General features: G+C 38.0%; 5 protein-coding genes across 5 annotated transcripts; 3 read left to right on the top strand and 2 right to left on the bottom strand.

Annotated features, from left to right (window-relative positions):
- Positions 1-158: 158 nt before the first annotated feature.
- Positions 159-4,744, top strand: LOC147284264 (squalene epoxidase 3-like). The gene is made up of 8 exons (XM_086244651.1): positions 159-646; positions 1,297-1,408; positions 1,612-1,786; positions 1,984-2,152; positions 2,373-2,591; positions 2,804-3,079; positions 3,594-3,872; positions 4,360-4,744. Exons 1-8 carry the CDS (start codon positions 176-178, stop codon positions 4,462-4,464), a joined length of 1,806 nt encoding a protein of 601 aa, XP_086100777.1. The 5' UTR covers positions 159-175; the 3' UTR covers positions 4,465-4,744.
- On the bottom strand, positions 4,435-9,236 carry LOC147284263 (Tetratricopeptide repeat (TPR)-like superfamily protein). The gene is made up of 3 exons (XM_086244647.1): positions 6,787-9,236; positions 5,325-6,005; positions 4,435-4,543 (listed from the first exon to the last, which is right to left on the bottom strand). The coding sequence occupies exon 1, from the start codon at positions 9,182-9,184 to the stop codon at positions 6,980-6,982; it is 2,205 nt and encodes a 734-aa protein (XP_086100773.1). The 5' UTR covers positions 9,185-9,236; the 3' UTR covers positions 4,435-4,543; positions 5,325-6,005; positions 6,787-6,979.
- Positions 9,237-11,741: 2,505 nt separating this feature from the next.
- On the top strand, positions 11,742-14,448 carry LOC147284262 (putative pentatricopeptide repeat-containing protein At5g65820). The gene has a single exon (XM_086244649.1). The coding sequence runs from the start codon at positions 11,837-11,839 to the stop codon at positions 13,754-13,756; it is 1,920 nt and encodes a 639-aa protein (XP_086100775.1). The 5' UTR covers positions 11,742-11,836; the 3' UTR covers positions 13,757-14,448.
- Positions 14,449-17,496: 3,048 nt separating this feature from the next.
- LOC147284261 (putative pectinesterase 29) lies at positions 17,497-19,153 on the bottom strand. The gene is made up of 5 exons (XM_086245879.1): positions 18,930-19,153; positions 18,678-18,837; positions 18,360-18,578; positions 17,784-18,022; positions 17,497-17,659 (listed from the first exon to the last, which is right to left on the bottom strand). The coding sequence occupies exons 1-5, from the start codon at positions 19,151-19,153 to the stop codon at positions 17,497-17,499; spliced, it is 1,005 nt and encodes a 334-aa protein (XP_086102005.1).
- A 540-nt stretch (positions 19,154-19,693) lies between these two features.
- Positions 19,694-23,921, top strand: LOC147284260 (GTP-binding protein, HflX). The gene is made up of 13 exons (XM_086244650.1): positions 19,694-20,173; positions 20,326-20,391; positions 20,503-20,564; positions 20,720-20,809; positions 20,894-21,006; positions 21,104-21,172; positions 21,671-21,815; positions 21,914-21,969; positions 22,078-22,128; positions 22,254-22,308; positions 22,397-22,453; positions 22,728-22,847; positions 22,949-23,921. The coding sequence occupies exons 1-13, from the start codon at positions 19,771-19,773 to the stop codon at positions 23,495-23,497; spliced, it is 1,836 nt and encodes a 611-aa protein (XP_086100776.1). The 5' UTR covers positions 19,694-19,770; the 3' UTR covers positions 23,498-23,921.
- The last annotated feature ends 1,313 nt before the right edge of the window (positions 23,922-25,234 follow it).

Below are 25,234 nucleotides of genomic sequence, written 5' to 3'. Positions count from 1 at the left end.
ATGTTTGTTGTATGGGAGGTAAGATACAAGTCTAAGATGCACAAAGATAACTGTCCTACTGGGACACTTGCGCAGCTGTTGCTATATAATTACAGATTACAGACCATAACTCTGGTAATTACCCAAACGACAACACCAGTCACCACCAGACCAGACCATTAATCCAATGCTATAAATGCTCCTACAAAAGCCCCTCATCCTCACCCATTTTCCACACCTTCGTCACCTTTCACCTCCAACCCAGCTTCACCTTCCTTCAATCTCTCTCAGCTTCCGTACACCCACTACCACATCAACCAAAACCAGTAGCACTACCAGTTACGCCTGCATTTCGTCTTCTTCTTCATCTGGGTCTTTTTCTTATTCCTCGATTCGCTCCAAGATGGTGGCAATGGGAGTTGCGGCGGTCGATCCCTACGTCGTCTGGACCTTCTTCGCCTCTCTCCTGGCCTTCGTCGCTCTCTCAGTTCTCCGTCGCCGTAATTTCTCCAAAGACAAGAACAGGACCAACAACAACGTTCCACAACATTGTATCAAGACCTCCGCCGATCACGGACAATTCCGGCCGCTCTCCGGCTCCGGCACCGAAGTCATCATTGTCGGCGCCGGTGTTGCTGGCGCTGCTCTCGCCCACACCCTCGGCAAGGTAAAAACAAAAAAAGTTCATTTCTTTATTTCCTTTTTTGAATTTCGGTAATAATTGGCTTTGTATGGTTCTTGAAGAAAGCTTTTGTTGCGTGCTGTGTTGGGTTCAGAAAACTTTTTCTTTTTTGGTCACCTTTTGTTTTTTGCTTTTGTTTTACAAGCAACGGTTACTTATTTTGTTGTGTTTTCTTTCTAGTTTTGTGTTGTGTATAACTGATTGAAGGTCACGAATTTGGCATGCCCAGTATTATTATTATAGGCTTACTTGAGCATTATAAATGGGGTTGAGGATGTCAATGTTTTTTATTTTCTTTCTAAATTGGTGGATGTGTTTGGAAAGTTAGAATAAAATCAATGGCTTACTAACATTTGGGAGTTCTAGTTTAGGTGATCTTCTCGTGCCAGATACCTGTTCTATTTTCAGACTGTTAATCCACATTCCACACATTCAAACAAAGACCTTTCAATCAACAACTTATTTAATCAATGGTTTAGCCCGACAATTTGATAACATAACATGTTCGACTATGAACAGTTCTCTCTAGTTCAGTATTGTTTGTTCAAAGCATTCTGTATGATTTACAGGAGGGAAGACGAGTTTATTCAGTATTGTTTGTTCAGATATCTTACTTTATCTGCTGCTAATTCCAGGAGGGAAGACAAGTTTGTGTGATTGAAAGAGACTTGACAGAGCCAGATCGAATTGTTGGCGAACTTCTCCAGCCAGGGGGGTACTTGAAATTGATTGAATTAGGCCTTGAAGGTAATGAAAGCTAGTATTTTTGGAGTTTTGTTCTCTAGTTCTTATACTAAATAGAAATGCCAAGGGCCTAGCAAGAGTTTTTTGTCAACAAAGCCTGTCTGTTGTCAATAATTAATAGGGTTTGAGTGTTGAATATTCTGCTTCTCTTAGTATTGGTTTCGGTTGTGAAATCTAACAATAACATATACGAGCATTGACTTCAGATTGTGTGGAGGAAATTGACGCTCAGAGAGTGCTTGGATATGCTCTTTTTAAGGACGGGAAGAACGCCAGGCTGACCTATCCCTTGGAAAAGTTCCACTCAGATGTGGCGGGGAGAAGTTTCCACAATGGACGATTCATACAGAGGATGAGAGAAAAAGCTGCTACTCTTCCCAAGTATTTTTCTTGCCTCCTCATTTAAATGATTGCTTATTTTCTTCTGCTTGAATCCATTATGCGCTGTTTTATGTTTTGTCTGCATTTTTTCAACGAAGGTTCCATGTTAATAACACAACAATCCTTCTTAGGTGTTGCTTTTCGCTCAAAAGTTCTTGATCCCCTTGTATCCTTCTTTGTTCAATGTTTCTTTTCAGCGTAAAGCTGGAGCAAGGTACGGTAACATCCTTGCTTGAAGAAAATGGGACAATTAAGGGGGTCCAGTACAAAACTAAGGATGGCCAAGAACTTCAAGCTTATGCTCCTCTTACAATTGTTTGTGATGGTTGCTTCTCAAATCTGCGCCGCTCTCTTTGCAAGCCTCAGGTGAAGTTGCCTTTTTACACTCTCTAATACGAATAACACTACTGCTTGGTCTGATTAGATACACTTGCAAAAAGCTTATGGTATAACTGTGGCTCATTTGTTTTTCATTTCCTAGCATCATGAGGTTTCTCTTTGAACTACATCTAATTGCCTTAAATTGGTACTGTCAATTTTGCTCCAAACATTACATTGACATTTAGTACAATCTACTTCTTAACAGGTAGAAGTGCCCTCTTGTTTTGTGGGATTAATCTTGGAAAATTGCCAACTCCCATTTGAAAATCATGGACATGTTATTTTAGGGGATCCTTCTCCAATCCTGTTTTATCCAATCAGTAGTACAGAGGTCCGCTGTTTGGTTGATGTACCCGGCCAAAGAGTACCTCCCATTGCTAATGGTGAAATGGCCAAGTATTTGAAGAATGTTGTGGCTCCACAGGTACCTGCCATTTTTGAAATTGCAGTTTTTAAGTTCAAAATATTGAAACCTGTTGCTTGGTCGTATTTTGTTGACGGTCTTGGCTCATTTTGAAACTTTGGTTTCAACAATAACATCTCTTATCTGCCTTGCACTTAATTTCTTTGTTCCATTTTGGCATGAGCCTGCTTCTTACTTCTATCTTGAATTAATCAAGAAAATGTCTGTTTCAGGTTCCACCTGAACTTCATGATGCATTCATATCAGCAGTTGATAAAGGAAATATTAGAACTATGCCAAATAGAAGCATGCCAGCAAATCCACAACCTACTCCTGGAGCTCTTTTAATGGGTGATGCTTTCAATATGCGCCATCCTTTAACAGGTGGAGGAATGACTGTGGCTCTTTCTGATATTGTTGTACTCAGGGATCTTCTTAACCCCTTGCGTGACCTAAATGATGCACCTTCATTGTGCAAATACCTAGAATCCTTTTACACCTTGCGCAAGGTAAGCTGTGTTGCTATGTGGGCATCTGTTTATTAAATTTGTGGTATAACTGGCAATGAGACAGGTTCACTTAGGCTTGAATGTGGCTCAAAAAAAATATTCAGTACAAGTATTTATATCGTTCATGTGTAAATTAAAAAGGATCAACAAGAAATATATACGGTGTAGACAACATTTAAGGTGCAAATTTATTTGGTTTGAGAAAGATACAGAAATAATGACTGGATAAAGGCTATATCTCTGTAGGGAAAAAAAAAACCCCCAAAAATAGTAGTGATGGTACACAATATGACAAAAATAGTACTAATCTTGAGTGAAATATGTATTTTCTTTTAAATTTCTGTATGAGTAACAGTGAGCATAAGGATCTCATCCTCCAATCAAATTCATACATACTTGGGAGAGAAAAAAAAAAGTGAAACAATTGATTAATGTTCAAGGAGGCATTGTTTGTATTAAAGATGCTATTTTTCACTTTACATATTCTTCAACTGATTTGATGTTGTTTTTGCAGCCGGTTGCATCTACAATAAATACTTTGGCAGGCGCCCTATACAAGGTGTTCTCTGCCTCCCCTGATCAAGCAAGGAAGGAGATGCGCCAAGCATGTTTTGACTATCTAAGCCTTGGAGGTGTCTTTTCAACCGGACCAGTTGCTTTGCTCTCTGGTTTAAATCCTCGCCCGCTGAGTTTAGTTCTTCATTTTTTTGCTGTGGCGGTATATGGTGTTGGCCATCTGCTACTTCCATTCCCTTCACCAAAACGCATGTGGATTGGAGCTAGATTAATTTCGGTGGGTGTTTTTTCTTTTCTCCTTAATCTTCCTTGATGGTCATAGTATGTCTAGTCATTTTCTTAGCGTTTCTATCCTTTTTATATTTTTCTTTGTTAATTTCTATGAAGTAAAGCTTACTGTTTTAAACCCTACCATTCATGAGACAGTAGCCTGCTTTTAAATTTCCTTGATCTCACTAACATCACCAGCCATTTCTGGCATGTTACTCTCTCTCTCTCTTTTTTTTTTTTTCCTTCAATTTTTGTCTCTGTAGGATGTTTTATATAGGACTTTCTTTCTGAACATACCAAATACAATAGTGATTCATTAGCTTCACTTCGTTATCTTCTTCTGCAAGCACCATGCATTTGTTATATATAAACTTTCCAAAAAAGTAGATATCTTATTTTCCAACTGTGCAGAGCATATGGCCCTATAATAAACAGTAAACATGAATCAAATCAATTTCTCCAAGTCTTACTGAAGAGGCTTTTCTTTGTTCCAGAGTGCATCAGGTATAATATTTCCCATCATCAAGGCAGAAGGAGTGAGACAGATGTTCTTTCCTGCAACTATTCCAGCTTATCATAGAGGTCCTCCTACCAAGTGAGGTGCCGAGAATGATTTGAGAGAGCTGAGGTAAGCTTCAGATTTGTTGCTGTCAAGAGTCAAGACAAAGCAGCTGCTACCTGCAACTTTCATGTCAATGATATTAGATAAAGAGGAAATCCCATTTATATTTTCTCTAAATTTAATGTACAATTATTTATATCGGCCAGGACCGTTCTCACTATGTATGAACAACCATTGATGTAGAACTCAAATATGTACCTCTTATACAAAACATGGCATAAATAAAAGTATAAAGTAATATATGTAATGTTAGATAATTGTCTTGAAAACTACCTATTCGTTACCTTAATTTGCATGTTTTATGGGTGTATTTGTTTGTATACCAAAGGAGAACATCTTTGACCCATGGAGAACAAGAAAAGATTTAGATGGTGATTTTCTGCAATCCTCAGCTTAACCGTACAAGTTACAGCCATCAATCTTTATGCAAACCATAATGATGGTGATTTTCCTACAGACAGAAATGAGGGTCATGCAGTTGAGACATGCTGCTGGGATAAGAAACAAATGGTTCTGGGAGTCGAATGATGCTAGCATTGTTGATATAATCATACTGAACCCATGGTAGTCTATACCACCAAAAAAAAAAAAAGTGCATGTAAGAGGACATTATAATGTGCAATATTTGTAGCACTTCAACAGGACGCTGATGTGCATCCAAACTGTAATCCCAATATAATAGAATTAAGATAAAGATGGTGAAGCTAAGACAAAATTAACATTACCATGGTGAGATGCTGAAGAAAAATCATATTTTGGACTAAAGCTAGATGCACATTAAGAGCCTAGATACCTTGCCAATTAAGTGACGACTGCAGAGGAGTCGGTTCAACTTACATGTTTACTGCTACATCTTGATTCGGTTGAAGAAAATATGATTAGTTCTGTAAGACTGTAACATGGAACGACAAGACTTGCTTTCCACTTCACCATGCACATTAAAGGTCAGTGTGGTTAGTCTCACAAATATTATGATCCTTTTCTTAACTTCCATGTCCAGTTATAAAAAGTATTCAGTCCCTACATTTCTTTATGACTTAATCCAACTACATCCAGGTATCTTTGACACCCCAGTCCTATCCATCAATTCTCTCACATAAGCTGCCTCTTCCCATTGACCAGCAGCTGCATAAATACTTGCTAAAAGCACATAAACTGTTGGATTATTTTGTTCAGTTTCAAGGAGATATCCAGCAACCATTCTTCCCAGCCTTAAATTACCGTGTGCCGCACAAGAACTGATTAGCGTCCACCAAATATTTGATTAGCGTCCAGTAAACATGAATCAAATCAATTTCTCCAAGTCTTACTGAAGAGGCTTTTCTTTGTTCCAGAGTGCATCAGGTATAATATTTCCCATCATCAAGGCAGAAGGAGTGAGACAGATGTTCTTTCCTGCAACTATTCCAGCTTATCATAGAGGTCCTCCTACCAAGTGAGGTGCCGAGAATGATTTGAGAGAGCTGAGGTAAGCTTCAGATTTGTTGCTGTCAAGAGTCAAGACAAAGCAGCTGCTACCTGCAACTTTCATGTCAATGATATTAGATAAAGAGGAAATCCCATTTATATTTTCTCTAAATTTAATGTACAATTATTTATATCGGCCAGGACCGTTCTCACTATGTATGAACAACCATTGATGTAGAACTCAAATATGTACCTCTTATACAAAACATGGCATAAATAAAAGTATAAAGTAATATATGTAATGTTAGATAATTGTCTTGAAAACTACCTATTCGTTACCTTAATTTGCATGTTTTATGGGTGTATTTGTTTGTATACCAAAGGAGAACATCTTTGACCCATGGAGAACAAGAAAAGATTTAGATGGTGATTTTCTGCAATCCTCAGCTTAACCGTACAAGTTACAGCCATCAATCTTTATGCAAACCATAATGATGGTGATTTTCCTACAGACAGAAATGAGGGTCATGCAGTTGAGACATGCTGCTGGGATAAGAAACAAATGGTTCTGGGAGTCGAATGATGCTAGCATTGTTGATATAATCATACTGAACCCATGGTAGCCTATACCACCAAAAAAAAAAAAAGTGCATGTAAGAGGACATTATAATGTGCAATATTTGTAGCACTTCAACAGGACGCTGATGTGCATCCAAACTGTAATCCCAATATAATAGAATTAAGATAAAGATGGTGAAGCTAAGACAAAATTAACATTACCATGGTGAGATGCTGAAGAAAAATCATATTTTGGACTAAAGCTAGATGCACATTAAGAGCCTAGATACCTTGCCAATTAAGTGACGACTGCAGAGGAGTCGGTTCAACTTACATGTTTACTGCTACATCTTGATTCGGTTGAAGAAAATATGATTAGTTCTGTAAGACTGTAACATGGAACGACAAGACTTGCTTTCCACTTCACCATGCACATTAAAGGTCAGTGTGGTTAGTCTCACAAATATTATGATCCTTTTCTTAACTTCCATGTCCAGTTATAAAAAGTATTCAGTCCCTACATTTCTTTATGACTTAATCCAACTACATCCAGGTATCTTTGACACCCCAGTCCTATCCATCAATTCTCTCACATAAGCTGCCTCTTCCCATTGACCAGCAGCTGCATAAATACTTGCTAAAAGCACATAAACTGTTGGATTATTTTGTTCAGTTTCAAGGAGATATCCAGCAACCATTCTTCCCAGCCTTAAATTACCGTGTGCCGCACAAGAACTGATTAGCGTCCACCAAATATTTGGATGTGCTTTTATATGCTTGCTGTTTATTACTGTTTCTGCCTCATCAAGATACCCACCACGACCCAGAAGGTCAACAATACAAGAAATATGATCTACTTCAGGCATAAAGCCGTAATTACTAATCATGGAATTGAAAATTCGTGTAGCATCAACAACTAAACCAGCATGGCTGCATGCGGAAAGGACTGCAGTGAAAGTAGCGCGATCTGGTTTGACCACAGACAAGTCTTGCATTGCATCAAAACAGTGCACAGCTACCTTTCCTTGCCCATGCTGTGCATAAGCTGATATGAGGGCATTCCAGGAGACTGTATCCTTTTCGGTCATTGCAATGAACACTCTTACTGACCAATCTAAAACACCACATTTAGCATACATCGTAATGAGGGCATTACCTAAGCATATCTGTGGAGAAAACCCAAATTTGAGAATGTAGCCATGAACTTGTTTTCCATGTCTCAAGTCTGATATGCTTGCACAAATGCTCAAAATACTACTTAAGGTATACTCATCTGGCATGAGTTCTGACACAAGCAACTTAGAAAATTGCTCCAATCCTTCTTTAACCAATCCATTTAACAGGAATCCAGAAATAATAGCATTCCAGGAGATCAAAGTTTTGTAATTGGTATCTTGGAATATTTGATAGGCCAGATTCATCTTTCCCTGCTTAGCATATGCAGAAACCAATGCATTTGAAACTTGGATTTTAAGGATAATCCCATTTTTATGTGCAAGGGCTTGAAACATTTCCACAATTTCGATGAACTCAGAGCTCGCTAACAAACTTCCAAAAGTAAACTCATCTGGTTTGATCCCTGCCCTCTGCATTTGTAGGTAGACCGAGATGGCTAATTCACTGTTATTCCCTTGAGCATAAGTCGAGATCATGGTGTTCCATGATATAAGATCCTTCTCTTCCAATATCTGAAAAACCAGGTAAGCCGCATGCAAATCCCCACAGCCAGAATACATGGTTATTGCTGCATTGCTCACAGAAGTAAAAGCTTCAAAACCCAACTTAATAGCTTGGGCATGTACATGGTTGGCAACTCTTGCAGCTGAACATGAGCTCATGACACTTACAAAAGTCAGCTCAGTAGGCCTAAGACATGCCTCGTGCATCGCTTTGAACATTGTCAAAGCCTCTTCATCTCTTCCCACACTCACCAAACCATCTATCATAACATTAAAAGTAATCTGATCATATACCACGTCTTCTGCTTCTTCAAATACCTCAAATGCCTCTGAAACACTTCTGCAGTTAAAATACATAGTAAGCAGAGCATTGACAACAGAAGCTCTACCCAAAAATCCAGTTTTAATTACCAACGAATGCACCTGCCTCCCAAAACCCAAAACCTCCAAAGAACACAAACTCAAAACACTAGCAAAACTATAATTGTCATGCATCACACCCACCCTATGCATTTCATAAAACAACCCAATTGCAACTTCCTCACGCCCGTTCTCCGCGCACCCAGTAATCAACGCATTCCAAATTGCCACATTACGCCGTTGGGGCATCTCATCAAACACCTTATAGGCGTAGTCCACATGCCCCAGTTTCGTACACGCCGACAACAGCGTCGTCCACGAATAAACATCTGGGTTTTCAATTTCGTCGAAAACCCATTTCACAGAACTCAAATCCTCGGCTTTCGCATAGAGCGAGAGAAGCGTATTGGCTACATGAGGGTAGGCTTTGAGGCCGGCCCGGATGGCGTGGGCGTGGAGTTGTGCTCCGAAAATGACGTCGCGGCTGTTCGCGCAGGCGGTGACGGCCGCGGAGAGCGTGTAGTGGTCTGGTCTTATGGATTGAGAGGAGTGGATTTGGGTGAATAGTTGGAGGGTCTCTGAGTAACGGTGAGAGCGAGTGAGCTTTGCGAGCCGTTGATTCAGTTTGAGGATTTGCTCAGTGGCGGTTTCCGTTATGATCGTTATAGTTTCTTTGTAGAAGTGGGTTTTCATCGCTCATTTTCTCTTTCTTAAGCTTTTCCTTTATTATTTCTTACACTTTTCGTTTCTTTGTAGAATCTGATGGTTCGTGCAGGCCAAGGTTGAAGAAGCTCCGTCTCTGAAACTCGGAATGTAAGCCGTTGGTTCCCGCCATTTGGGCCTACGTATAAACAAATAACAACGGCGTCGTTTTTGTTTTTGGGGAGACACACAAAATTAAGGCATAAATTCAATTTAGACACATAACTATATAAGTTATTTCAATGGAGTCCATGAACTTTAAAATATTTCAAATACACACCCGATCTATTATCTAAATTGAAAAATGAATTTCTGTTCATTGATTCGTTGAGAGATCAGATAAATGACAGCTTGGCTTTTGCTGATCGGGATTACTTGACGACGTGACGCTATTTCAGCAAACATTTCTCGCCAAATGAGTGACAAGGGCCCATAATTTAATAATAATAGAGAGAGTGAGAGTTTGTAGGCCTGTGCTAGGGGTTAGGTGGACCCGTGTCGCTCATTTCCCGCCAAATGAGCAACACAGGTCCACCTAACCCCTGACACGGGTCCACAAAGTCATCATCTCTTTCGCGCTCGTTGAACACAAGTGAGAGATTTATATTCGAATTTGGGGGAAACGAGATATTTTTTGGAGACTAAATGGTCAGAAGAGCGTTTGACGAGCGGGAAAGAGGTGATGGGTGTGTGGGCCTGTGTCAAGTGGACATGTGTTGCTCATTTAGCGAGAAGTGTATGCTGAGTTGGTGCCACATCGCCAATTAATCCCCGTTAGCAAAAGCCAAATTGACATTTAACTGATCTCTCAATAAATTGATGGACGAAATTTCATTTTTCAATTTACATAATAAATCAGGTGTATATTTGAAATATTCGAAAGTTCGTGGACCCCGTTGAAATAGCATATATAGTTATGTGTCTAAATTGAATTTATGCCCAAAATTAAAGGAGAAATTCTATGCATACCTCCACGGCCCCACCTGCAAACAATACTTCACATCGTTGACAAAAAAAAAAAACAGTACTTCACATCCTTTTTTTTTCTTCATAATTCCTGTTTTATCCTGAACAAAATAAAAAAATAAAAAAAATGATTTTTTTACCTAGTTAGCGAAAATGAGAAAAAAAATTAACCTACAGTCCAAAACTTACATGCACTTGGCTGCCAAGCACTCCGTAATTCCTATCGAGCGTTTGGCAGCTGCAGATGTAGTCTATATCTGCAACCTAAAATCTGCAGATAAAGAATACATATGCATTTGCGAGCCCTCGATAATGTTTTTTACACTAACAAACGGCGTAGGAGCACAAAATGTCCTTTAACTTTAACTTATTTTTTGTTAGTTGTATTTACAATTAAGAACCTTAGATTTTTTGTTCTAGGGAGTAATTAACCTAGAAAGAGATCTAAACCACTCAAACTCATTCCCACCGGCAGCACTCCACCTTCCCTTCCTCCTTTCCATAGCCCCCCGATAGCTCTCCACCGATGACATTTGATTTGGAGGCCAACAAGTTTGCTAGGCTCCCTTACTTTAGTTGTGTCTACTGGTCGAGAAAGAGAGGAAACTAGAGGGTTAGAGAGAGAGACAATGGGCATCAGTGGTAGGGTTGACGGGATTGAGGGACTATCGAGGGTTGAAGGAGGAGGTGGGGATGTTAGGATGGTACTAGTCAAGGAATTATTCTATGTAATCATAACACCACCATGTAATGTAACAAATCCACGTTTTATAATATGAGGTAACGTTATTAATATTATACCTTAAAAGTATAAATCGTCATACACTTATATTATAACATGTAAATTGTTTATACCACATTTTTTTCTACTTATGTAGATATTTTTGGGGGCTTGATTAATTTTTTTTTTTATATTAACTGAGATTTTTTTTTTCTAAATTTTAATTGAGAGCATAAATGCAGGTATTGCCGTATTGGGGAACAAAAGTTTGTGTATGGTTTAGTGAGCATTTGATAGGGTAGGCCAAATGACACTTTTGGTCCCTGTACTTTCGTGAAATTTTTACTTTGGTTATGTTCTTTTAATTTTGGTAATTTCAGACTTTCAGTCATGTATTTTCAATAAGTCTAAATTGTTAATTTCATTTAAATTGATGATGAAAATTTCAACGTGAGTTGCATGTGAGTGACATTTCAGACATCTTACTCTACCTGGATGCTTATATAAGTCCATATCCACCCTTATACGCAATCAGTAAGAAAAAATAAGAAGTTTTAACGTCAAACAGAAAAAGTTAAATGACGAGTAGAGGCTTAAATAAACATTTAGGTGGACTAAAATATTCAAAATAATACTCATATACATGTGACGTACGTGCTTTCACGTTAAATTTTTCGTCAACAATTTAAACAATATTAATTATTTGAATTTAATTGTTATCATATAAAAAGTATAGGATCAAAATCATCAAAAATAATAGTACATGACCAAAGTGGAAATTATGGGAAAGTACATGAACCAAAAATGTCATTTGGCCGATAGGGTATGAATGGAATTACCCAAAAGAGAGGCTTCTTGAAACGCACCGTTTGGGTCCTTGCAGAAATGCTTCAACGAAAGAGAAATGGTGATATGAGAATGCTGAGGAGCAGAGCCGGGAGAGACAGACAGATAAAATGCGGAGGTTGTATCAGCAAACCATGTCCCTCTGCACCAAACACCATCTCTCATTTTCCTCCAAACCAAACACTCCCTTAAACCTCTTTCACACAAATCACAAACCCACCAAGCAAAACAGCAACACCCATGTATTCAGCGAAAGAAGATCTGGGCTCGGATTGGCTCGCCTCGAAACAGACCCAGAAACACACCCCGGCGACCCGACCCACTGCGAGTTCGCCGCCGATGTGGAAAAGATTTACAGAATACTGAGGAGATTCCACTCGAGGGTCCCGAAGCTGGAGCTCGCTCTGCAGCAATCCGGCGTCGTTTTGAGGGCAGGCTTAACCGAGCGAGTACTGAGCCGGTGCGGCGACGCCGGGAACTTGGGGTACAGGTTCTTCGTGTGGGCCTCGCAGCAGCCGAATTACAGACCCAGTTACGAAGTGTACAAGGCCATGATTAAAGGGTTGAGCAAAATGCGCCAATTCGGCGCCGTTTGGGCTCTGCTCGAGGAGATGAGGAGAGAGAACCCGCAGCTCATTTCCCCCGAAGTATTTGTCGTTTTGATGCGGCGTTTCGCCTCGGCGAGGATGGTGAAGAAAGCCATTGAAGTGCTCGATGAAATGCCTAAGTACGGGTGTGAACCCGACGAGTATGTGTTTGGTTGCTTGTTGGATGCTCTGTGCAAGAATGGTAGTGTTAAGGAAGCAGCTTCGCTGTTTGAGGATATGCGGGTTCGGTTCTCGCCGAGTATTAAGCATTTTACTTCGTTGTTGTATGGTTGGTGTAGGGAAGGGAAGCTTATGGAGGCGAAATTCGTGTTGGTGCAGATGAGGGAGGCGGGGTTCGAGCCCGACATTGTGGTTTATAACAATTTGCTAGGTGGGTATGCTCAAGCTCGGAAAATGGCTGATGCATTTGAGCTTTTGAAGGAGATGAGGAGGAAGGGTTGCGAGCCCAATGCAGCTTCGTATACGACTTTGATTCAGGCGCTTTGCGGTCAAGATAAGATGGAGGAGGCAATGAGGGTCTTTGTTGACATGCAGAGGAGTGGTTGTGAGGCTGATGTTGTGACTTACACTACTTTGATTAGTGGGTTTTGTAGGTGGGGAAAGATTGTGAGGAGTTATGAGGTTTTGGATACTATGTTACAGAAAGGTTTTACGCCGAATCAGATGACTTACTTGCACATTTTGTTGGCCCATGAGAAGAAGGAAGAGCTGGAGGAGTGTATGGAATTAATGGGGGAGATGAGAAAGATTGGCTGCATTCCTGATCTTAGTACTTACAACACGGTGATTCGGTTGGCGTGCAAATTGGGGGAGGTGAAAGAAGGTGTTCGGCTTTGGAACGAAATGGAAGCATCTGGGTTTTGTCCAGTGCTTGACACCTTTGTCATTATGATTCATGGGTTTCTTGGGCAAGGTTGCTTGATTGATGCTTGTGATTATTTCAAAGAAATGGTTGGCAGAGGTCTCCTATCTGCCCCACAATATGGTACCTTGAAGGAGTTGATGAATGCTTTGTTAAGAGATGAGAAGCTAGAATTGGCTAAAGATGTTTGGAGTTGCATTATGACCAAAGGATGTGAGCTTAATGTGTCTGCATGGACTATTTGGATTCATGCACTGTTTTCAAAGGGGCATGTGAAGGAGGCTTGCTCTTACTGTTTGGACATGATGGATGCAGACGTAATGCCACAGCCGGATACTTTTGCGAAGCTCATGCGCGGTCTAAGGAAACTTTATAACAGACAGATTGCAGCTGAGATCACAGAGAAGGTGAGGAAGATGGCTGCAGATAGACAGATCACTTTCAAGATGTATAAAAGGCGAGGAGAGAGGGACTTGAAAGAAAAAGTTAAGGAGAAAATGGATGGGAGGAAAAGGAGGGCTCGAAGAAGACAGTGGCCTAGTAAAGCTAAAATTTTATAGTTTGAATGAGAAAGCTGTTAAATATATGAATTCAGTATGCAGGTTGTGCAGAAGAGATTGGTTCCCAGTCACAGTGATCTGATATGCACTTCTCACAATAGGAGGCATCATTGACGCGAGAAATGGCTGCCAATTTTTTCAAGTATGTCTCTTTTGCCTCTGACTGCACCAGCTAATCTGTTTCATTTTTGTTCTAAGCATTACATTGAAGAGCATTCCCTACAAGAGTTAACACTGGTGAAGTATTCAAGCATATGGGAAATGTGTGGGATAGTGGCTTATGCAACCATGGAGTGCAGATAGCATCCCATGCTCTTCAAATCAACAAATGAGCTGTGACAGTTGTTTGTGAGACAATCATAGGCATGAAACTAATTAAAAGCTCTTTTTGGGTACTTATAATTGCCTGAACTTGTTGGATTCTATAATGTTCAACCTACAATAAGCATCTCATGCTTCTCCTAATCAACCAAGAAGCAGGAATGAGAATGTTTTCATCACTTCAAATTTTGAAGGCAATCTTGCAGTTGCTTATCCATGTTGTTGGAGCCCCTCTTCTATGAGCTGGGTTCTACAGTTCTACTCTTTTCTGCCACATTTGGCATCTTTCCACCCAAATATTTGGCACATAAGATGTATGGCATTGACTCATTTCCTTTGTTTTATAGTTTATCGAAGTTGATTCAAGCTTAGCTCACTCGTTCTATGGCTAATTAATTTTGTTATGGTTATAAATCTATAATATCTGTTTTTGCACAGATATATTTTGCTGTGAACCTTTTTTTTTAACGTAATTTCATTCAATTTGAATCAAAATCCACGTGGCTTGGTATATAACACAACTGAACTCCTAGAAAAGGAAAGAACTAGGAATTACCTTTACTCGAGCAATTTCAAATTCCTTTTTTGAAATTTTAGGAGGGGACCAAAATAATTTTCCTAAGGTTATCAATATATAAAAATGTGTTAAACCCCTTCAATATTTTACCTATAGTTGATGAGATTTAGATCTTTAAATTAGCAAATTGATAAACCTACTTCTACTTGTACATATCTTAGAGAATCACATTAGAGAATCCCACTAGATATGACTATATGAGAGAATTTATGGGGAGTAAAACCAAAGGACAATAAAATGGTATTACCAAATGTCAAATGTCAATCAAACATTTGGACTACAATTCTGAAATGAAATTTTTTTTTTTTTTTTCTTTTGTGGCCGGGCTGAAAATGAAAATCTCAATCAATTATTGAGACTACTACAATATTGAGAATGAAAATTTGCTGAGTTGGTTAAAGACTGAATTTGGTTGCTTTCCAACCATCCATCTTGGTCTATAAAAGATGGACGATATATTTATATTTGGAGAAATTATTCTGTATAATCGATATATTGACACGTGATATAACCAGTTTATGTGTTGTAATATGAGTGAATGTTATTAATAATATACCATATTAATATAAATATATCATCCAATAATACTCTTACATGTTAGATTGATTATACCAAGTGACGGTATATCGGTTATATTCTATAATTTTTTTTATATTTATAGGGTATAATATTAAATGTAAACTATTTAAAACCCCCAAGTTTGAACTTGGTTATTTATAAACCTCCACCCTTAATAAAACTATTTTCCAACCCCCTATTGGACATTTAATCTCTCTCAAAACCCCCTAGTCAACTAATAGTTTGACCCATATTTTTTTAATGTTCCAGTTTTACCCTTTTTTAATTTATCCCATTGATTATAACACAATAGGGGTTAGAATCACTCAACTCACTCAGACTCTCTCTCTGTCTCTTTGAGTTCTGTACGTTCTCTCTCTCTCTCTCTCTCTCTCTCTCTCTCTCTCTCTCTCTCTCTCTCTCTCCGCATGGCTGTCCCCGGTGCTTGCTCGGTCGTCCGGCGACGGTTGCCGGCGATACCAGTCCCGATCTTCTCGTCTCTCCTCCCTCTTCCTCCCCCTGTATTCCACTCGCCATGAAAGCTAGCGTCCACGCCGGATCGGGTCTAGGCAAACCCGAGCTCCCTCGCCGGAGATCCGCCAGTTCCGGCGACGAAGAGGTGTCGGACCGTCATGGATGGCTTCCTCTCGTCGTCCTAAGTCCACTGGTGCCCTCAGAAGATTTGGACGACCCCTAAGTCCGCCGTTTCGAAGGAGAGAAGCCGGCGACATCCTCGCCGGCGATCTCTGTTTTCCGGCATCCATTTCCGTCGAGTCAGGTACTAATATTATTCTCCTCATTGTACTCTTCAATTCTATGTGTTTGGATTGGACCAATTGTTGATGAATCAAAAAACCCCAAATCGAACCTCATTGTGTGTTGTTGTAACTGTGTATTGTTGTAAATGTGTGTTGCTCCAAAAATGTTTGAGTTCTGTGTTCTGCGTTTTGTTTTTTAGTTTACATTTATTGATTAAACAGTTTCAGTTCGTGAAACAGTTTCAGCTCGTGAAACAGTTTCAGCTCATGAAACAGTTTCAGCTCGTGAAACATGAGTTTTAAATGAATTTTGAATGAAATTATGGTTCTGAAATATGATGAATCAAATTTGCAGGTAGAAACAGATCGAGGCAGTGGCGGCTGTCGTTTACTCGTCGCGCGTGAGGTGATCGGACGACGTTGTATTGTTGGCTACTCCTCTCATCTCAATGACTTGTTGTATTGTTGGTTTTTTTTTTATAAGGTTGCTGTGTTCTTTTTAGTGAAACGGAATTCAGTAAAGGTGTAACTGTTTTAGTGAAGTGTAATTGTTTTAGTAAAGGTGTAATTGTTTTTTAATTAAGGTGTAATTGCATTTTAGTCGAGGTGTAATTGTTCCATCACTTAATTTAGTTTCAGTAAGTGAATTCATAACTGAATTCTTCAATTTAGTGTAACTGAATTTTTGAAATTCAGTTTCAGTGTAATTGAATTCTTGAAATTCAGTTTCAGTGTAACTGAATTTTTGAAATTCAGTTTCAGTGTAACTGAATTTTTGAAATTCAGTTTTAGTGTAATGAAATTCAATTTCAGTGTTTGATTTTAGTTTTAGTGAAATATTGAGTTTTAGCAAAAACTTCAATTCCAAAAAAAAAAAAAAAAAAACAGTTTCACCAAAATACAGTTACAGTGACGTCAGCATGTGTCAGCATGCGTCAGCGCGCGTCAGCATGCGTCAGCGCGCGTCAGCATGCGTCAGAAGGGTAATTTAGGATTATAAGTTTTTGGGGGTTTTGAAAGAGTTTCTAGATGGGTGGGGGTTTAGACAAATTTTTTTGGTGAGTAGGGTGTTTAAAATTAGGCACTATAATATTAATAAACTCTTAAGCCTGTGAGAGTAATAAAGTTTTATTCTTTTGGATAGTGATTCATAAGGCAACTTTGAACTTTCTACAGTATCATTAACCAACCTAATGTTTGTTTTGTTAAAAAAATTCCACCACTAACTTTGTTTATGATAAATAAGTTCACTTTTAATTTGGAGCAACAAGTTTTACAAGGCCGACCAATGGGCATGCTACTTTCTTATGTGGTATATTGAAGGGTGTAGAATTGGTTTTTGTTGAGTTTATGATTTAGAGTTTAGCTTTGAAAGTATGTTCTTGTGGACCCATATTTTTTTTTTTTAATTTCTATTTGTGAGAAATGACAACTTTATTGAATTAAGAAACAATTACATAATCAGAAACATGGGAGCTGGAGCCAAATCGGCTCCTCCTCAACCCAAACTTTAAACTCAATACTTATTAATGTGGTTGCTTTCCCAACCATCCATCTTGGTCTATAAAAGAAGCCACATTTGTTAAAATTCCGATTTCCCCATCTGATAACTTCTTCTCCCATGGGACACGACGAGACATGTTTGCTCCAGGTCCACTGCAATTGGCCTCTGAGAATGTGATTGTATTCCTGTTCAATAATGTCAAAGAAAACAAACAAAGAATTGGTTCTAGTCTTTCAAATTTTTAATATACCTCTCTTTATCCTAAACAGAAATCAAACAAGAAAAAAAAAAAACATATAAAAAACTTACACGTTACCAACATTCCATTCTGACCAACCCTCTGGGATAATCATATTTTCCATATATGTTCCTGCAAACAATACTCTTGAGTATGTTCTGTATGCTCTTCCTAAAAGTATAGGCCCTGATCCAGATATACGACAATTTTTGAACACAAAACCAGTAGTTTGATTTTCTTCTTCACGACCCTGCGCTGTAATATAACCTTTAAAACCTACTTTGTCCGTTAATGAAACGATCTGGCATTTCTGCAAACAAGTTGATCCATTTTCAATACATGTACGTAGTAGTATACTAGTAAGTGTTAGTTTTTCAAAGACCTTAAATTTTTTATAATGAGTATTTTTATTGGAACCATCTCAACTCTGATGAAAAATTTATCTATATGACCATACACATAGCGGTGTGATTAATCTACTCAAATTATAACACGCAATACATGTACATTTGTTAATATATATATATATTCTAGACACAAAATAATCATTTTTTAATCTGACACAAAATAATAAGTTAAGATGGTTCAATATATTCAATGGGTTTATTTATTAGCTACGAAATATGTGAAAAAGTATAGATTTTAACCTCATAAATTGACTGGCCATTGCCCCAAATAAAGTCGATAGCACCTTGAATGTTGCAACCATAAAAAAAGTGACGGCCTCTGTAATCAAACAAGGTGTCTTGCAAGCTAATGAAAGTACAGTTATAAAAACTTGCTTTGTCTGAATCAATTGAAGCAGCAGGTGCCCAAGTTGTTCTCTTCCCTGCGGCATCCGGTTTGATAAGATGATCATATGAATTCTGCTAGAACCAAAATTACCAGTTTAGTGATAAATAATGAATGTGGCTTCAAAATATATGCTAGAAAATGATAACATTTATGTTAGATATATGCTTAACCTTGAATAATATATTCCGTGCAATAAAATTATCTGCCTTTAACTGAATTGTAGCAGTGTCAACAACAGTGCCATTATCTCCAAATATAATCGCTGTAAGATATTTAGGGTGTCCTTCAAGAATAATGTATGGTTTGTCTTTTGGGATCACAACTTTTTCACTGAATTCGAAAAAAGCATATTAGAGTTTGGAATTTATTGCAATCTTCAGAAATAAAAACTTCGAAAAAAAAAAAAAAACAATGTTACTTACAAGTAGATACCATGCCTAATGAAGATACGAGTCCACACATTGTTATTTGATGGTATGGAGTCAATGGCTTGTTTCACTGTGGTGAAATCTCCATGACCAGTCTTATCGACATTGATGGTCCTTGAGAAATTGTCGTTTGGGTTGTAATTTGTTGCATTACATAGTGCATGCAATGTACTTAGTAAAAAGAAGAGAGCAAATATTGTTGATATGAGAACCTTCATATTGCAACAATGAAAATCTAACACACTTAAACTTCTTGACATAGGAAGATGGAAATATTATTCATCTTATATAGAAGATAAATCAAGTGCTGAGTACAACAATTTTTGGACTGACAGTTTTGAGTGAGCTCATTGAAATATTTACATACTCTTAAGTCTGACTTCGGAAGAATTTATGTCATTAAAGTGAAAAATGGAAAAACATATCCACTCACAAAATCTTCAACATTAATTTATTGGATTTTTCATAATATGGATATGGACATTAATTTGAGATCTTACTGATAATAAACTGTATTAGGCTACAATAGTAATTATTATATGTGCCATGAAAAAGCTTCTAAAAATATGGGTAAAATTTGAAATCTCATTTCATATTAGAGAAATTCCTAACATGGGCCGGCCCAACTTTCTTTTGTATATGGTCCTCTTGGCCCAAATGAAAGATAACAAAGTCGCAAACTCTAACCCCTAAACCCCGACCCAATTCATGACTAGGCCAACTCACCGTCTTCCTCTAGCCCACAACCAAAGCTCACCTCTGCATTTCAGCCATCAAGCGCACCAGTCGAACGAAGAAGAAGAAGAAGCAAACATTCACACAACAAGCTGTTCAAATGCTGAGAACCATCTCTCTCTCACGGACTCCTCTGAGGTCCCTCTTAGCTCCTATCTATTCAAACCCAAACCACACCCCATCACCACCACCACCTTCCACGCCTTCGATTTCAATTAACCATTCTTCTTACTCGACGTCGTCATCGAAGCAAGAAAAGGAGGACAAATACGAGGTCGTTTCGCTTATCAACAGGGACCCAATAAGCCCTCCGAAGCTCTTCGTGGTCCAGCCCCGTCTTCGCTCCGATACCCTCTTGCAGGCCAAGCTTAACGAAGCTCTCTGCCTCGCCAACTCTCTTGAAGAACAGCGAGATGGTTACTTCGATAACGATTTTTTCGATAAGGAAATACCACCACACATTGTTGTTCAAAACCCAGTTGTTCGACACCAAACTCGCGCAGGTCGGTCTTCATTTTTTTTTTTTTTTTTTGGATTTTTTGAAGTAAACTTTAACCCCTTTTGGTTTAGTTCTGTGATTTCTACTTTTGTTAAACAAATTGTGATTGTTAAACCGTTCAGTGTTTGGAACTAATCAAAATTATACCTTGTGCAGATACATATTTTGGAACTGGGACTTTGGACACTGTTAAATGTCATCTAAATGCTGTGGAAGAAAAGGAAAGATGCGTTTTTTTTATTCATTCTGTTTAGTTTTGTCTGTTCAGTTTTGATTCACAGTTTTAATAGAAAGGTTAATATGCATTTCAACATTTCTGTTATTTTTAACAGGGTGAAGTAGATGCTATTTTTGTGAATACAATCCTGTCTGGGATTCAGCAGAGGAATTTGGAGGCAAGTAATTCTGCATAATCGATTTTTCTTCCTCTTTTTTTTTTTTTTGGTGGACAAGAAAATTAGAGCTTAATTGTCAGTTGTCACACACTAAGGTTTATATGAAGAAAGATTAAAAATGGTATTGATTTTTTTACTGCTGTTTTGAGTGGCAGCGAACTTGGGGAAAACCAGTCTTGGACCGTGTGGGTCTTATAATAGAGATATTCAATGCTCATGCATGCACAAAGGAGGGAAAGCTGCAGGTATTATTGCTATATTTGGTTAAGGAGTTAGTATTTAGTGAAGACCTTTGAAGGACCTTTCTATGGCCCCTTTAATTTTTTCAGGCTGAGTTAGCGGCTCTAATGTATAAGAAAACGAGACTTGTACGAATGCGTGGCCCAGGCGGACGCTCTGCTTTTGGAATGGCTGGAGAAGCTGAAGTTGTTAGTGCCCGAGGGTAATGTATTGCTAACTGCTGAAAAAAGAGATTTTACTAAATTCTTGGTTTGCTCGCACATTAGAAAATATTTTGACCAAATGGGTGTTAATGGCAGGAGAGGAAGCGGGGGACGTGGCTTCATTAGTGGTGCAGGAGAAACTGAACTTCAACTTCAACGACGGAGGTTTGTTCCATGATACTAATATCTTATGTTAATCTTTGTTTCTAGGTGCTCTAGTTTTTTACTTGCCATTGACTGCAAGTGGCTGTTTCTTTGAGCTTATGAAACCAAAGTACTAGTTTGTCATAACTTCAGATCCTTGACAAGTTTCTCCTACTAAAATTTTTTGTCATTTGATATTTTTCAGCCAATTCAGTTCAGTTCTTAATGGTATTTTGCCTGTATCAGTCATTTAGCTTCCTGCTAACAAAAGTTTATTTCTTACTTTCTTTTCTTTTTTCGTTATTTCTTAAGTTTTTTAGTTTTTTTTTTTCCTTGCTAGAATTTGAGTTCAAAGTTAAGTAAATACAAGCATTAATGAGAGTCACATTGAGCTAAGAGTGCAGTCTCAAAGACTTTTGTTGCTATATAATTGATGACATAAATACTTGGTTATGTCTGTGGTTTATGATATATATACTCTTGCACACGTGCATCCACTTAATAGCATTATAATCTCAGAATAATAGAACGGAGGAGTAGTCTGTTATCACAAATTAAAGAGGTTCGTCGTACTCGAGCTGTGCAACGTGCTTCTCGCAAGAGGCATGGAGACTCTTATGGTCAAGGTTTAGCCACTGTTGCTGTTGTTGGGTATACAAATGCTGTATGTGGTCTAATCTGATTGTTTTTTGCTTCTTGTCAGATGAATTGTTATTATTACACAAATTATTCAAACATCTAATTCCTCACTTTCTGTGATAGGGGAAATCTACATTAGTTAGTGCCCTCTCAAATAGTGATCTGTACAGTGATTCTCGGTAAAATATTCCACTTATACAGGGTGTTATTTTGATCTTTAAACCATATGTTATTGAAGCCGTGATGTTGGCTCTTAATATCTTGTTGACGATGTTCTTTTTTTGTAGATTGTTTGCAACAGTTGATCCTAGATTGAGAAGTGTTGTTCTTCCATCAGGGTATTATGACCAGCAATGATAACTATTTTACTTGTTTATTATATTTCAAAGTTTTGATAATGAGTTTTTTCTTGGACGACTTTCTAGAGCTTCTTTTCTACTTATTGTGAGTGTCTAATGTCCAGGAAGAAAGTGCTTGTTAGTGATACAGTAGGATTCATATCAGATTTGCCAGTGCAGGTATATGGAAAGCATGTTCAGCTGCCTATTTCATTTACTCTATCTTATCACTAATCATCTTCATCACTAATACCATCAACTTTTGTAGTTAGTGGAAGCATTTCATGCAACTTTAGAAGAAGTTGTGGAAGCTGATCTGCTTGTGGTATTATTAATTACTTGTCCTTTCATTTGGGAAGTAGGGTTCATTTCAGGTTTTGCAACATTTACATTTGAACTAGATCTTATGAACGCAATTTGATGCGATAAAATGAAGTTCATGCTGTTGATATGTCTGTGAGATTCTGTTTTGGTATCCTGCATCATGTGATATTGACATAAAATACAGAGAGATTAATATTTCTGTTTTGAGCTCTGAACTGATACTCAATATGTTAGACAACATGGCACATCTAATAGACGTTTCTTTATCGTTGCAGCATGTGTTGGATTGTACTGCTCCCAATCTTGATGAGCACCGATCAACTGTATTACAAGTTCTTCAGCAAATCGGTGTATCCACGGAGAAACTTGAGAACATGATTGAAGTTTGGAATAAGGTATTCCTACTGTCCTCCCCACTTGTACACCTTCTGAAACAGAATGAAAACTTCAAAGAACACTGACGCAATTGTATCTATACTTTTTTGGAATTCCTCAGATTGACTATGAGGATGAGGGCATGGATGTTGATGAATGTCTTGATGATGGTGAAGATGGTGAGGCTAGCAGTCTCTCAGGAGAAGAAGATGATATGGAATCTGAGCTTTCACCAGGAGCAGAAAACAATAAGGCTGGCGATCTTGAAGTAGCAGAGGACGATGCAGCTGATAACTCTGTGTCTGAGCTGTCACCAGAGAATCTTGAAGCTATGGATGACCAAGAAGGTGATTACTCTGATGGTTGGTTGGCATCAGAAGATGACCAGGACCCTTGGGACGAAGAAAACGGTTCATGTATGGGATGGAAGACTATGGATGATCAACAAAGTGAGTGTCCTAAGGACTGGAGAACAGAAAAGCAATTGCAATCACAAGTTCACCCTGGTCCACATGTTAGAACATCTGCCATAACGGGAGTTGGGTTGCAAGAGCTATTGGAACTCATTGATGAGAAGCTGAAGGCCCCAAATGTTGTGGAAAAGGGTGTGTTTGATCGAAAATGGAGGCCCCCTCGTACAGAGGAGGCTGGCATAGCAGTTGAACAATAATGAATGTGAAGGTACATTTGTTCGTTTATGCTCTCTCTTCAAGCAAATCTACAGGTCATAGTTGAAAGGCCCATTGACAAGGGTAATCCACAACTATTGAGGAATTCACAACTATTGGGGAAGTAATCCACAACTATTGGGGAAGCAATGTTGGCCTGATGGGATAAGAAAATGTTAAGATGGTATTCAAGCAGCTCGGTTTGCCCAAAGTTTATTCACGTATGTCAGTTTGATCATGCTTATTTACTAATTTATTTATTTTTTGAAAATTAGGCTGTAGTGTTTAATGGGTGTTTTCTTTTGTAAAGAGGTAACGAGTAATAAAGGTCTAAATGTCTAATATTTTTTCAATACACTCATAACTTTGCATGGAAGGGTTTGTGCATTTTAAGACCAAAAACATTACCAATCGATTGGCATGGCACTATGGCAGTGTAGTTACACTTTCTTTTACTCTGCAGTTACTCTTGTAATAACACTTAGAATGAAATTTTTTTTTTTAAACAACTTAAAAAGGAACTCGAGTAGCAGTTGGTGGGTAGCTTAGTTAAAAGGGCTATAGAATTAATTTGTCATCTGCACTCAAATTTGAAGTTCCCTCTCCCTAAATGAAAAAAAAAATGTTTATATTCTCACCTCCTATTTTATTTCTCTACCTACTTTATTTTTGCATTCATTATTAAATTTTTTAAATTTTTTTAAAATTATAAAGATATTCTTCTTACTTTCTATTATTTTTATAAGGCTTAATTATCGATTTACCACCCAAAACTGTAACTAATTCCCACTTTACCACCTGAAAGTTTTTTTGTCCTAGATTACCACCTATAACTTACATCCGTGTCCCATTTTACCTTGTTCCGTCAACAATTCCGTTAATGCTGACGATCTGGCCGTTAATGCTGACGTGGCGCGCTAGATGTGCGCCACGTGTCACATCTGTTTTTATTTTTCGCATTTTTTTATTTTTATAAACTTTGAAAATTAATTAAAAATAGCTTCAAACTAAAAAAAATAGACAAAAAATTTCTACGGACTCGTCTTGACTAGCACTAATTTACTATAAGGTTAAATTACCAATTTGCCCTCTAAAAATTTCCAAAAAAATAGAAAGTCCAAATTTATTTCTAAAAAATTTAAATAAATTTTCCTCTATTAAATAAATTCTAGAATTTCCGTAAACTCTTGGACAAATTCTCAAAAATATTTTGAAAAATTACCAAAAGCCTGTTTTAGAGAATTATTTTGAGACTTTACAGAAATTCTAGAATTTATTTTATAGGGAATTTTATTTTCCTCTAAGACCGAGAGGTCTTTTGGGTAGCAAGTGTTCACGAGAAAGGTATTGTTAGTTTTTAGAAGACTAACGGTGCAGACCTCATATTTTTTGGAGTTCGGGAGATTATTCTATGAATTTCCAAAGAGTCTAGAGTATTTTAATTTTCTAGAAATAAATTTAGATTTTCCAAATTTTTTGGAAATTTTTAGAGGGAAAATTGGCATTTTTACCCCATAGTAAATTAGTACTAGTCAAGACAAGTCAGTAGGAATTTTCCGTGTATTTTTCTAAGCTCGGAGCTATTTTTAATTAATTTTCAAAGTTTATAAAAATAGAAAAAAAATACAAAAAAAGATGTGACACATGGCGCACATCCAGCGTGCCACGTCAGCATTAACGGAATTGTTGACGGAACAAGGTAAAATGAGACACGGGGGTAAGTTACAGGTGGTAATCTG

The sequence above is a fragment of the Dryas octopetala genome, chromosome 5 (genome assembly GCF_963921425.1).
Source record: "Dryas octopetala chromosome 5, drDryOcto1.1, whole genome shotgun sequence".
In the NCBI taxonomy this organism is placed as follows: Eukaryota; Viridiplantae; Streptophyta; class Magnoliopsida; order Rosales; family Rosaceae; genus Dryas; species Dryas octopetala.
Note: the sequence above shows the minus strand (reverse complement) of the source record. Positions and strands in the feature narration are given on the sequence as shown.

Bases quoted from the DNA above. Each gene is read 5' to 3' on its own strand.
- LOC147284264 (XM_086244651.1), top strand. From the start codon at position 176: ATGCTCCTACAAAAGCCCCTCATCCTCACCCATTTTCCACACCTTCGT. The intron at 647-1,296 runs GTAAAAACAAAA...TGCTAATTCCAG, and splicing joins TCGCCCACACCCTCGGCAAG to GAGGGAAGACAAGTTTGTGT. The intron at 1,787-1,983 runs GTATTTTTCTTG...GTTTCTTTTCAG, and splicing joins AAAGCTGCTACTCTTCCCAA to CGTAAAGCTGGAGCAAGGTA.
- LOC147284263 (XM_086244647.1), bottom strand. From the start codon at position 9,184: ATGAAAACCCACTTCTACAAAGAAACTATAACGATCATAACGGAAACC.
- LOC147284262 (XM_086244649.1), top strand. From the start codon at position 11,837: ATGCGGAGGTTGTATCAGCAAACCATGTCCCTCTGCACCAAACACCAT.
- LOC147284261 (XM_086245879.1), bottom strand. From the start codon at position 19,153: ATGAAGGTTCTCATATCAACAATATTTGCTCTCTTCTTTTTACTAAGT. The intron at 18,023-18,359 runs GTTAAAATCTAT...ACTTGTTTGCAG, and splicing joins ATGGCCAGTCAATTTATGAG to AAATGCCAGATCGTTTCATT. The intron at 17,660-17,783 runs GTAAGTTTTTTA...ATTATTGAACAG, and splicing joins GAATGGAATGTTGGTAACGT to GAATACAATCACATTCTCAG.
- LOC147284260 (XM_086244650.1), top strand. From the start codon at position 19,771: ATGCTGAGAACCATCTCTCTCTCACGGACTCCTCTGAGGTCCCTCTTA. The intron at 20,174-20,325 runs GTCGGTCTTCAT...TACCTTGTGCAG, and splicing joins TCGACACCAAACTCGCGCAG to ATACATATTTTGGAACTGGG. The intron at 21,173-21,670 runs GTTTGTTCCATG...TTATAATCTCAG, and splicing joins CTTCAACTTCAACGACGGAG to AATAATAGAACGGAGGAGTA.